At 36.9% G+C, this 11964-nt stretch overlaps 1 protein-coding gene across 1 annotated transcript in view; it reads right to left on the bottom strand.

Moving 5' to 3' along the window:
- Positions 1-1039: 1039 nt before the first annotated feature.
- PPIL4 (peptidylprolyl isomerase like 4) overlaps positions 1040-11964 on the bottom strand; it is a 42058-nt gene continuing 31133 nt past the window's right edge. The window contains exons 12-13 of the mRNA XM_012452521.3: positions 7708-7855; positions 1040-1878 (exon numbers count right to left, since the gene is read on the bottom strand). Coding sequence (XP_012307944.2) covers positions 1627-1878; positions 7708-7855 — 400 coding nt within the window. The 3' untranslated portion in view covers positions 1040-1626. The remainder of the gene's footprint in view (positions 1879-7707; positions 7856-11964) is intronic.

Here is an 11964-nt window from a genome sequence, read left to right as displayed (position 1 = left end):
AAGAACTTAAGCACTCAATGTTAAAAACAGAAATTACCAGGCACATGATGAAGGAAATTACAACCCAATATGGGCAGGGTGGGGAATGGGGTAGGGTCAGAATCAATCAATAGAAACAGACCCCAGAAATGATGCAGATGACAGAATGTGCAAGTACACTGAAACAGCTACTGTCAATACGCTCCAAATGTTAAAAATAGAGGAAGGCATGAGCATGTGAAGGAGACACATGAGAGATAATGTCCCAGACACAGCTTCTAAAAACTAAAATGTCTGAGGTGAAAAATACCTGGATACAATTAAAAGGAAATTAGATACTTCAGAAGATTAATGAACAATGAGGACACAGCGGTGGAAACTACCCAACATGAAACACAGCAAGAAAAAGGCTTTTTAAAAAGCTGAGCAGAGCATCAGCACACTGGGAGACAACTTTGAGGGGCCTAACATACTTCCAAGTCATCGGAGCCCCAGGAGAAGCATGAGAGGAGCAGAGAGACAGAAAAACAAAATAGAAGAAAAAAATGCCCCCAAATTTCCAAATTCTATGAAAACCATAAACCCACAGGTAAAATAGCTACAGCAGAATAAACATGAAAAAAAAAAAAAAACAATATCAAGCACATATCAAACTGCTTACAATGAGTGAGACAGAAAACCTTAAAAGCAGCCAGGAATAAAAGGACATCTTACACATGGAAGAACAGAGAATAATCTTGCTGGAAATCACAGTAAGATACCACTTAACATCCACTAGGTTGGCAAATTTTTAGAAGTCTGAACTTAACAAGTGTTGGAGATGCTATGAAACAAAGGTAACTCACAGTGCCAGGAGGGGTATAAACTAGTACAGCCACTTCAGAATATAATTTGGCATTATTTTATCAACATATCGAGCAATATAATTCCTAGACAATGTTCACAGCAGCATTGTTTCAACAGCAAAAATAAAAATAAATAGAACTCAAATTCAAGAGAAGAATAAGCTGTCGTATATTCATATAATACTATGTAGCAATAAAAATGAAAGTCACAGAAGTAAACATTTTGCCATTTATATAAAATTCAGAAACATACAAAATTAACATTTCATTTACAGATACATACATATGTTGAAAAACTATAATAAGCAAATGACAAACACAAAATTCCAAACACAAAATTTACTAGACATGTAGTAAAAAAATTTAAATAGCATGTAGCTAGATTTGAGAGGGAGAGGGCACTTAAGGGACTTCTAAAATGGGGGCAATACTCTATATCTTAAGCTGGCTGACGAGTACACAGATATTTACATCTATTATCCCTTTACTTTATATGTACATGCTTATGTATTTTTGTAGTATGAAATACTTCATTAAAAAAAGAGTGAAAATGTAAAAGATTTTAAAAATGAAGACTACCATTTATGTTTAACAATAAAATTAGTGTAAAAAAGTATACAAAGAAAATGTTCAGTTCTTTATTTTTCAGTGCCCTATACAATCAGTATTAATCTAAAGGGCCACAATCCTAGTATGAAAAAAAATAACAAGCTTTGACACAAAATCTAAGCATCTGCTTTCCTGACACTCTAAGTTAGACAAGAGTAAATATGTTAGCCACTCAATTCCGCCTCTTCATCTTTCATCTGTACTTAGATTTTTCTTTATCTTTGGATTTCTTTGGACTTCTGCTTCGGTCTCTCTTTTTACCCCTTTCTCTTTCGTAAAGATCTGTTTGGTACTTGGATTTGTGACTATTACTATAATGGCCATCCCTCTCTCGAGATCGGCTACGACTTCGGTTCTGAGTTTGGTCTCTCTTTTCACTCTTTTGTTTCTCCCAACAGCTTTCTTCTTCTTCATAGTGACCAAACCCCATTTCTCTATAGATATCCTGTAAAAGGAAGGGAGAATTACAAGTGAATCAGTAAAATCATCATGTTGTGGGCATTTTCAATTAATAAAACTTAGAAAGACTATCATTAGCAAGCTGTTATAACAGCTCAAATGTGAACACCACCACTAATGTCAAGAATCTTGTAAATTACAAAACAATAAAATAATTCAGAAAAAGGTTTAACCATTTTTTTTTTAACAATTTCATTGCTTTGTATTTAATATTTTGGCTGAAATGAAGGATCAGATCAAAAAATATGAAAATGAAACAGCTCAACTGAAATTAGAACATGTCTTTAGAAAAATGCTGCAATATCAAAAATTCTGATTATTATAGTCTTATTCCCACCTCCTCATCCTTCACTCCCCCAAAATGTGGCGCCATTATTGATCTGCAATAAAACTACTAAAATTCCCACAAGAATCTTGTGAGAAGATATCACTGAAATAACTTAGCAAGAAGAGATCTTAGAAAGTCAGTAAGTCTTAAATGAAAAGAAAACGGGTAATGTATACTTGGGTCTGAGCAATTTATTTTTAAAGTGTTTTATTTTGTAACAGCTCTTCTCTAGATCTTCAAATACATCTTCTATGTTTAGAAACACAGAAGCTAGAGAGAATTTTTTTTGAGACAAGGTCTTGCTCTGTCACCCAGGTAGGAATGAAGTGGTATGATCACAGCTCACTGCAGCTTCAACCTCCCAGGCTCAACAGATCCTCCCACTTCAGCCTCCCAAGTAGCTGAGATTACAGGCACGTGCCATCACGCCTGGCTAATTTCTGTATTTTTTGTAGAGATGGGCTTCGCCATGTTCCTCAGGCTGGTCTCCAACTCCTAGGCTCAAGTGATCCCCTCTCACCTCAGCCTCCCAAAGTACTGGGATTACAGGTATTAGCCACCTCACCCAGCTGACCAGGCTTACATTAAAATTATTACATTTCTTTAAAATGAGTTTAAAAACACTGGAAGAATCCTTTGCCCCAAAGATAATAAAACTGCTAAATTTAATTCTACTCTTAGACTAGAGCCAATGCTCTTTCAAGAGATACTTTGTAAAATTCAACTTTCTTAAGCTTGCCCAAGGGAAAGGCAAAATTCTAAGGACTGAACTCCCAGAGGTCTCAACTCCATCACCAGACATTACTGTAGTAAATACAAATGTCAAGGCTTAAAATCCAGAGTGATGAATACCCATGGTTAAGGACTGGGTTTTATGCAAAGTATTAATTATTCCATATACTGTCTAGATACTGTACACCTTGAGTTTGGCAGTGTGTGAAAACAGACGTAACATGATTGTTATGGTAATAATCACAGTGTTTGTGGAATACAACAATATAAACTGATTTGTGATTTTCCACACAATCCAAATAGTTCTTGTCATATCGTAAGAGTCCCTGATGTAGAAAAAATGAGTAGGCATTTTGGTTTAGCCCTTTACCATCTATTTTCTAGCAAATTATGACATTTCTAGATGAAAGAATTTTTGTGCTTCCAACATATACAAAATAGAAATATCCATATAGTATTACATCTGCACATCTTATCGTTATTTCTGTATTGGTTGAGACAAACTTTTAAAATGCAGAGACTGTTGGCTGATATATAACTTCATCAAATCCTCAGCATGTTATTATACAAATGGGCACTTAAGTCCTTTGAGTATTTAAAATAAAAAGAGATAAAAGATTACGTAGCACTTAATTCTTTTAAAAAATTGAGGAAGCTGAATATTTGAATTGGACTGAAACTTTAAAATCACTCCTACTTGGGAGTAGTTTTCAAAGCTACACAAGCTTTGAAGTCAAGCAGATCTGGGTTCAAGGAGTCTTTGACATTTAGGAGATGTGTCAAACAAGAAGTACTCTTAAGGTTAGACTAATTAGAGAAGGTTTCATGGAGAAGTCAGGATTTCAGATGAGCCTCAGAGGATAAGTGAGCTTGGGTCTGACTAGGCTGCAAGAAGGCTAATGAAAGTAGCGTAAGTGAAAACTGGAAAGCAAGGAAAAATGAGCACTGTATGTATGAAGGGGAAAAGTTTAAGTGGCTGGATGAAGCCACATAAGAGCAGATCCTTTAAGTACATGCTAACACAGTGCTAAGAGCTTTAGGAGTGCAATATTATCCTCATTCTAGAAATAGGGAAACTGAGACTCAAGAGATCTACACAGGTTGGAGATAATTATTTAATCAATCAGTAACTTGACATCCAAAATTAAAAAGGGGGGAGTGGCATAGAAAAATGGGGAAAAAATCCAACACCTGACTGAATCAAATAAATGTTAAAATTCCAGCTCTCCCACCAAACTATAAAGGCCTAAGAGCCTGTGGGATCAGTATCTTCATATCTAAAGTGAGAGAAATGAATTAGATAAGCTCTAGGTCCTTTCCAGTATGAACTTCTAAAACTTACATTATTTATACATTTAAAACATAAGACAAGATGATTAAACTACCATGTGGCCAAAAAAGAAAGAAAAAAACAAAGAACACAAAATGGCCAATTTAAAGAACCTAACAAATGACTTAGTATAAGCAGTCAAAAAAAGTCTTGCTCAGGTCTCTGGGACTAAATCAAAGATCTGGTTAAATCTTAATCACCAAAATAACATTAAATCACTAAAATGACAGCAAAATACAGTCAAGAATACAAACATTATGAAAACCCCGGTGGAAAACTGACTACCAGCATGAACACTTGTCAGTAAGGCAACCCCCAGCTGAATACTCATTTCCTGTAACCCCAGTAAAACCCAAACCTCAACAACACAAAAACCACTTCTGGAATTAAGAAATGAGGTGGAAAATTAAACAGAGACGTTTTCGAATTGATAAGCCTATCTACTCAATAAAAAACAAAGAATTTGAAGAAATAAGTAAAAACACTCTTGGGAAATCAGACATACCAAGCAAAACACCAACAAATAGGAAAATATGAACTATAGCTGAAATTTGTCTAGTACTGAAAATTCTCTTTAAAGAATTTTAAAAAAGGAAAGCAATCAAAATAATAAAAAAATTGGGGGCCACTGAAATCTTAAATACTGATGCTGAGTTTTATTAGAAGGAGAAATTTATGTAGCTATATTATTAAATCAAAGTACAAAATGTTTTAAAAATGTAATTTAAAGAGAGAAGTAAAATTTGATCATTTTTCAGCATTTAATAATTTTATAGTTAATAGTGCCCTAAAATTAAAACTTAAAACTGCCTTAAAATTCCTTTAAAAAATACTAATAGCATTCCCCCAAAATCTTGATGCTTTTACTTCAAGCAAAATGAGAAGGATATTTGCTACTGTAAGGTTTCAAGTAATCAAACAGCAGAATCAAAAAGATTCACACAAAAAAACACAACCAGTCTGAATTTTTTTAGACCTCTGATTATATCAAACACACCAATGTTTATTTATCTCAGGCTTAAATTCATTGAAGGTTCCATGTACAAGGGCAGGATGCAAAGCTGGAGCTAAAAGCAGCACATGGAGGGGGAGGGAATTCAGAGTTTTTAGTGGAAAACATGCTAAACATTCATAGGAATGTGATCCAGTCACCAGTGAAGAAGACTGATGTGACCTTAGACTAAAGTAATCCATAGAGTACAGACATTTAAGAAGGAGATGTGTTCCTGTTAGATCACAGTGGAATACTGTACTATGAGACAAATTTTATTAAAATAACAATAGAGTTTAGGAAAGAAAACTGACAAGAATATAACCCAGGTAAAAAGAGCAGCAAGAGTAGTTAGGAGTCCAAGTAGGAAACTAAACTATGGTTCCACTACTTACTAGCTGTGTAAAACTATGGGCAAGTAACAACTTCTTTTGTTCTTGCTTCCTTTGTTGTGTGAAAAGGGGATGAAAGAACCCACCTCACATTGTAAGGACCAAAAAAAATGTTAACTACTACTGCTACTACTACTGCTTTTTTCTTTTTCTTATTTAAATTTTTTGCAGAGACTGAGTCTCGCTATGTTGCCCAGGCTGGTCTTGAACTCTGGGCTCAAGCGATTCTCCTGCCTCAGCCTCCCAACATGCTGGGATTACAAGCATGAGCCACTGCACCTGGCCTACTAATACTTTTATTACCACCACTGATTCACATGAGAAATATTTGAAGGAACCAGCAAAAAGTATGGCCTAAAAACGGGATGAGACATGAATGATGGCAGTCTTTAAACAGCTAAAGGCCTATGGAAAGAAGAAATTCTTTCTCTGCTGGATTATAGCAAAGAGGTAAGAACATATGACAAATATTTACTTGCTAAATTTTTTTAAATGAATAACCCATAAAACACATAAAATACCCACAGAGGGAAGAAGGAAATAGGGAGGGAACAAGAATAAAAGCTAGGTTCTCTATATGTACCATTTTGTAGATTTCACTTTGGAAACAGTTTTTAAAACTACAAAACAACAAATTCTTAAAGCAACCCTTAAACATCAAAAATAAAAAGAAACAATATAACTGAAATATAAATCTAGTTAATGTCATAACCACAGAGAGAAACTATTTCAAGTAACTCTAAAACTAGTAATTTGCTTCAACAGTTAAAAAAAAAAAAGTAGTAACAATAATAGCCAGCGTAGAAAATGTTTGCACAGGTATTTTTTTTTTTTCACTTAATCTTAACAACATGCCTGTAAAGTATTTCTCACTTTTCACGAAAGATGAAACTGTGGCTTAGAAAGTTAAAGAATTTGTCAAGGTCACTTTGATGACTAGCAGTATAGAAACGTAAACCTAGCTCTCCTGACAGCAAATCCTTGACTGTGCCTATCATATCTACATTTCTCTATTTCTGCATCTTTACTTCACATTCTCATCATCTTGAGTTTCCTCCCTTCTCACTTCAACCCACTGAAATCCTTCTCAGCTACCAGGGCCCAGCTCAAATGCCTCTATGTGGTAAAACAAAAGCAAAGAGCTTTGATGGAAAAAAATCCGTATTTTTTTGGAGACACGGTCTGGCTCTGCTGCCCAGGCTGGAGTGCAGTGGCACGATCTGGGCTCACTGCAGCCTCTACCTCCTGGGCTCAAGAGATCCTCCCAAGTAGCTGAGACCATAGGTGCACACCACCAGGCCTGGCTTTTTTTTTTTTTTTTTTTTTTTTTTGTATTTTTTGTAGAGATGGGGTTTCACCATGTTGCCCAGACTGGTCTTGAACTCTTGAGCTCAAGCTATCTGCCTGCCTTGGCCTCCCAAAGTGCTAGGATTACAGGCGTGAGCCACCAGCAACCAGCCTGTAAACTATTTTTTATTTAAGTAAGAACCAAAACACAGGCTGGAAATAATTACTTTTCTTCACACTAAATTTTCTTTGGGGAATTTTTATTATTGTTTTTAAAAGTGTGCTGTTCAGGACAGCTTTTAGGATGCTCAAGCTATCAGTGCTGTTTTTATTTCTTATATACAATATGGAAGAATATAAATGTTTTGTAGGACATAAAATCTCAAGAGCCCTTAAGAGCTATACATCACACTTGATGATAAATTAAGCAGATAAATGACAAAATCTTTTTCAGCACAACCACACTTGTTTTTGATGGGAATAAATGAGTATCCACAGGTATGGAAATCACTCTTGCTTCACAATGTGGAAGTATTTGATACATTAAGTTATGTCAAAAATGATCTTTTATTATTTGTGATAAATATGTTTGAAAATTAAAACCCAATACCCCAGTGCAAACATTCTACTTCTTAGGAACACATCCATCTCTGCTTAGAATGGTCCCTTACCTCCTAAGTGGTATCACTAAGGCATCATTTACAGAGGGATAAAATACTTATTTCTCCACATCTAAATCTGGACATTAGAGGTACCTGATTAGGATTTTTGATTGGCATGTAGTCCTCATCTTCTTTTTCTTCAGAGCAGTGACGGGTTTTCTTCTTGTGTTTTTTACTTGTGTGTGAGTGACTTGATTTTGAGTCTTCTGCCTGCTCATCTAGTATCAGATCATATTTTGCACTGCAGCAGTTAGTTAAGGATAAATATGAGAAATAATACTGGTAAGACATCAAAACTTAAGAATCTGGTAAACAAAGATCATAGGCTAAAAGTAACTTTAAAACAAAAAGCATTGAGAATAGAGTACATTTCTTAAACAAAACTAACATTTTCTTTCATTATACGGTCAGGAGAAATGGAAAAAATCCTAATCCTAAACAATCTTAAAATAACAACTAGTAGGCAAAAAAATAGAGGGGAAAATAAACATGTTTGTCAATAATAATAAAATAAACAGAAAATGAGGGACATCTTTAACCTGAAAAAAATAAGGTATTATAAATTCCAATGCCCAGAAAAGCTATATAAGATAGCAGGTACGTCCCTTCTTTTAGTTCAGTCCTACAGGAGGAAATTCAGCAATGCATATCAAGTTATCATGTTTAAATTCTTTTTTTTTTTTTTTTTTTTTTTGAGATAGTCTTGTTCTGTCGCCCACGCTGGAGTGCAATGGCGCAATCTCAGCTCACTGAAACCTCTGCCTCCTGGGTTCAAGTGATTCTCCTGCCTCAGCCTCCCGAGTAGCTGGCATTACAGCTGCTCGCCACAACAACACCTGGCTACTTTTTTGTTTTTGTTTTTGTTTTTTGAGACAGAATCTCGCTCTGGTTGCTCAGGCTGAAGTGCAATGGCACAATCTCGGCTCACTGCAACCTTTGCCTCCCAAGTAGCTGGGATTACAGGCACCCACCACCACACCCAGCTAGTTTTTCGTATTTTCAGTAGAGACGGGGTTTCACAATGTTGGCCAGGCTTGTCTCAAACTCCTGACCTCAGGTGATCCACCTGCCTTGGCCCCCCAAAGTGCTGAGATTACAGGCATGAGCCACCATGCCCAGCCTTTTGTATCTTTAGTAGACACAGGGTTTCACCATGTTTGGCCAGGCTGGTCTCAACTCCTGACCTTGTGATCTGCCTGCCTCCGCCTCCCCGCTAGGATCACAGGCATGAGCCACCACGTTTAAATTCTAATAAGAATTTATAAATAAAGTTAAATGAACAAAAATATACACAATACCCAGGCGTGGTGGCTCACATCTGTAATCCCAGCACTTTGGGAAGCAGAGACAGGTGAATCACTTGAGGCCAGGAGTTCAAGACCAGCTTGGCCAACATGGTGAAACCCCATCTCCACTAAAAATAGAATAATTAGCCTGGCGTGGTGGCACACACTTATAATAATGCCGGCTACTTGGGAGGCTGAGGCAGGAGAACCGTTTGAATCCAGGAGGTAGAGGCTTCCGTGAGCTAGGGTTGCACCACTGCACTCCAGCCTGGGTGACAGAGTGGGACTCTATCTTGAAAAAATTTTTTAAAAAAAGCATAATAGGATTACTTTTAGTATCAAAGTGGGAACAACAAAATATCTAGTAATAAAGATATACTTAAATGCATTATAGTACTTCAAAGAGATATTATAAAGGAAGTTAACAATGATAAATGTTACAGAAAAAAACCTAGAAAGGTGTTTATGAAAATTAACATGAAAAAAACTTGAAGCAAAAACTACATATACTATACAACAATTATAACTACATAAGACAAAGGCTTGAAAGAAACAAGGAGAAATAAAAAGTATCACGTGTCTAGGTGATGAAGCTATGAATGAATCCTTTTAAATTTCATATAAATGTGTTAAAAACTTAATGTTTTAATTCAGAGATAAGTATTTTCTTAAATATAATATCTTAGAATAAGATAACATATATAATAGTTACAACTTCTGCTGAAAATAATCTCAACCTCAAAGGTAGGTTTTGAGGAAGGCTGACATGGGCTGCAATGGTGGTTTTCAAAAGAAAGCTTATGAGGAAGCCCAACAGGCAGAGCTATGTTAGTTCCATATGGGACCACAGTAAACACTTCTATCAGGCCTGGAGGCTCAGGTCGGCTTCACAAAGCCACAGCTCCACATTCTCCACAGGAATGTCTCACTTCTACATAAAAGCAAATGAAAGACACTGTCCCTCCTGGCTTCCCAAGAGATAGCTAAAGAGGGTTAGTCAGCTCATACCATCCTGTTACGACTCCATTACCTCCAACTTCTTCCCCCTTTTTACTATGCCACACTGTTTCCAGGGCATCTTCTGGATCTTGCCTGTTCCAGATATACATTCCATAGCTCCTGCCTATGATTTCATCCTAACGTGCTCTACACATGCTGTTCCCTCTATCCAAATTCTTCAGAGCAGTGTTTTTCTTTTCTTTTTTTTTTTTTTTTTACTGAGACTGAGTCTCGGTCTGTTACCCAGGCTGGAGTGCAGTGGCCAGATCTTGCCTCCCTGAAACCTCCCCATCCCTAGTTCAAGCAATTCTCTTGCCTCAGCCTCCCAAGTAGCTATGATTACAGGTGTACACCACCACACCTGGCTAATTTCTGTATTTTTAGTAGAGACGGGGTTTCACCATATTGGCCAGGATGGTCTCAAACTCTTGACCTCAAGTAATCTACCTACCTCAGCCTCCCAAAGTACTGGGATTACAGGCATGAGCCACTGCACCGGGCTCAGAGCAGTGTTTTTCAAACTGATGACTATAATCCATCAATGGGGTACAAAATCTATTTAGTGGGTCACAATAGCATTTTTTAAAAGTACAGAAATATAGTATATGCCACCTAAAATTTTTATTTTATTAACCTTTTGATTCGTGTGTGTGTGTGTGTGTGTGTGTGTGTGTGTGTGTGTGTATGACTGTACCGTGACTCATGACTGTGCTGGGTTAAGTTAAAATCTGTATTTAAAAAAAAAATGGAGACAGGGTCTCACTATGTTTCCCTGGCTGTTCTCAAACTTCTGGGTTCAAGCAGTCCTCCCAATTTGGCCTCCCAGAGTGCTGGAATTAAAGGCATGAACCACTGCATCCAGCCTATTTCTTAAATGATGGATCACATGAAAGAAGACAGCATTCCACCTCAGCCCTCCTATCTCCCATATTAGTGTCGCAGTTTTAATGTCACTTTTTTCAGTGTTGAGGGTATTCTCTAACCTCTCGCCCCCTATTATGAGTCCCATACCCCTTTGCAATATTTCTTTGCAATAGTTTAGACATATTTAGTTAATGGTAATTACTCTATGTCTGTTCTTTTTCCCCACTCTAACAATAAAATGTAAGCTCTGGCCAGGCGCAGTGGCTCACACCTGTAATCCCAGCACTTTGGGAGGCCGAGACAGGCGGATCACGAGCTCAAGAGATCGAGACCATCCTGGCCAACAAGGTGAAACCCCGTCTCTACTAAAAAATACAAAAATTAGCTGGGTGTGGTGGCGTGCGCCTGTAGTCCCAGCTACTAGGGAGGCTGAGGCAGGAGAATTGCTTGAACCCGGGAAGCAGAGGTTGCAGTGAGCCAAGATTGCGCCACTGCACTCCAGCCTGCTGCCTGGCGATGGAGTGAGACTGTCCAAAAAAAAAAAAAATGTAAGCTCTATGTGGGCAGGAACTGAATATCTTCCATTGCTAAACTGAGTATGTGACAGATGCTAACTAAGTACCTGTAAGATGACTTGTCATACCCTCAAGACACTTGTTATATTTCTTGCTTCCTCACTTGCCCACTATCTTGTACCTACCACTAAAATCAACAGTTTTAGAAGACATCAAATCCCTCCCTTTGAATAAAACACAAATTTGTGAGCTCACTGCCCTCTTTTCTCCATTTCTTCCCTGAAGCCTAGTTGGGCCAAGTTACTTCCTTCTCCTACTTCTATTTTTCATTGTTCTTATTAAGAATCTATATTTACAGTAATTTCTTTCTTTCAAGGCCCATAAAGTAGATGCCACCATGCCTTAATTGACTGATGACAACTTATCTGCACATCAGACTATCTCCTAATGGCATTTCTCTGTCTATATCAACATCAGAAGGCTAGAAGCTACACTATTCCATATAGGTATATGTGTGGTTGTTTCAATTAATTAAAATTAAAGAAAACTTAAAATTCCCCATCTTCTAGCTACAGTTATTAGTAAAAAGCCTAAATTTAATTTCAAAGATTTAGTAAATAAATCTCAAATGTATTCCATTCATACCTTTTATGATTTAAAGCTTTCAATCATATGCCCTTGAATGT

This window comes from Aotus nancymaae, unplaced genomic scaffold, assembly GCF_030222135.1.
Source record: "Aotus nancymaae isolate 86718 unplaced genomic scaffold, 86718_ANA_hifiasm-v0.15.2.pri h1tg000040l, whole genome shotgun sequence".
Taxonomy (NCBI): Eukaryota; Metazoa; Chordata; class Mammalia; order Primates; family Aotidae; genus Aotus; species Aotus nancymaae.
The sequence above is the reverse complement of the archived record's forward strand: the minus strand, read 5'-3'. Positions and strand labels throughout refer to the sequence as shown.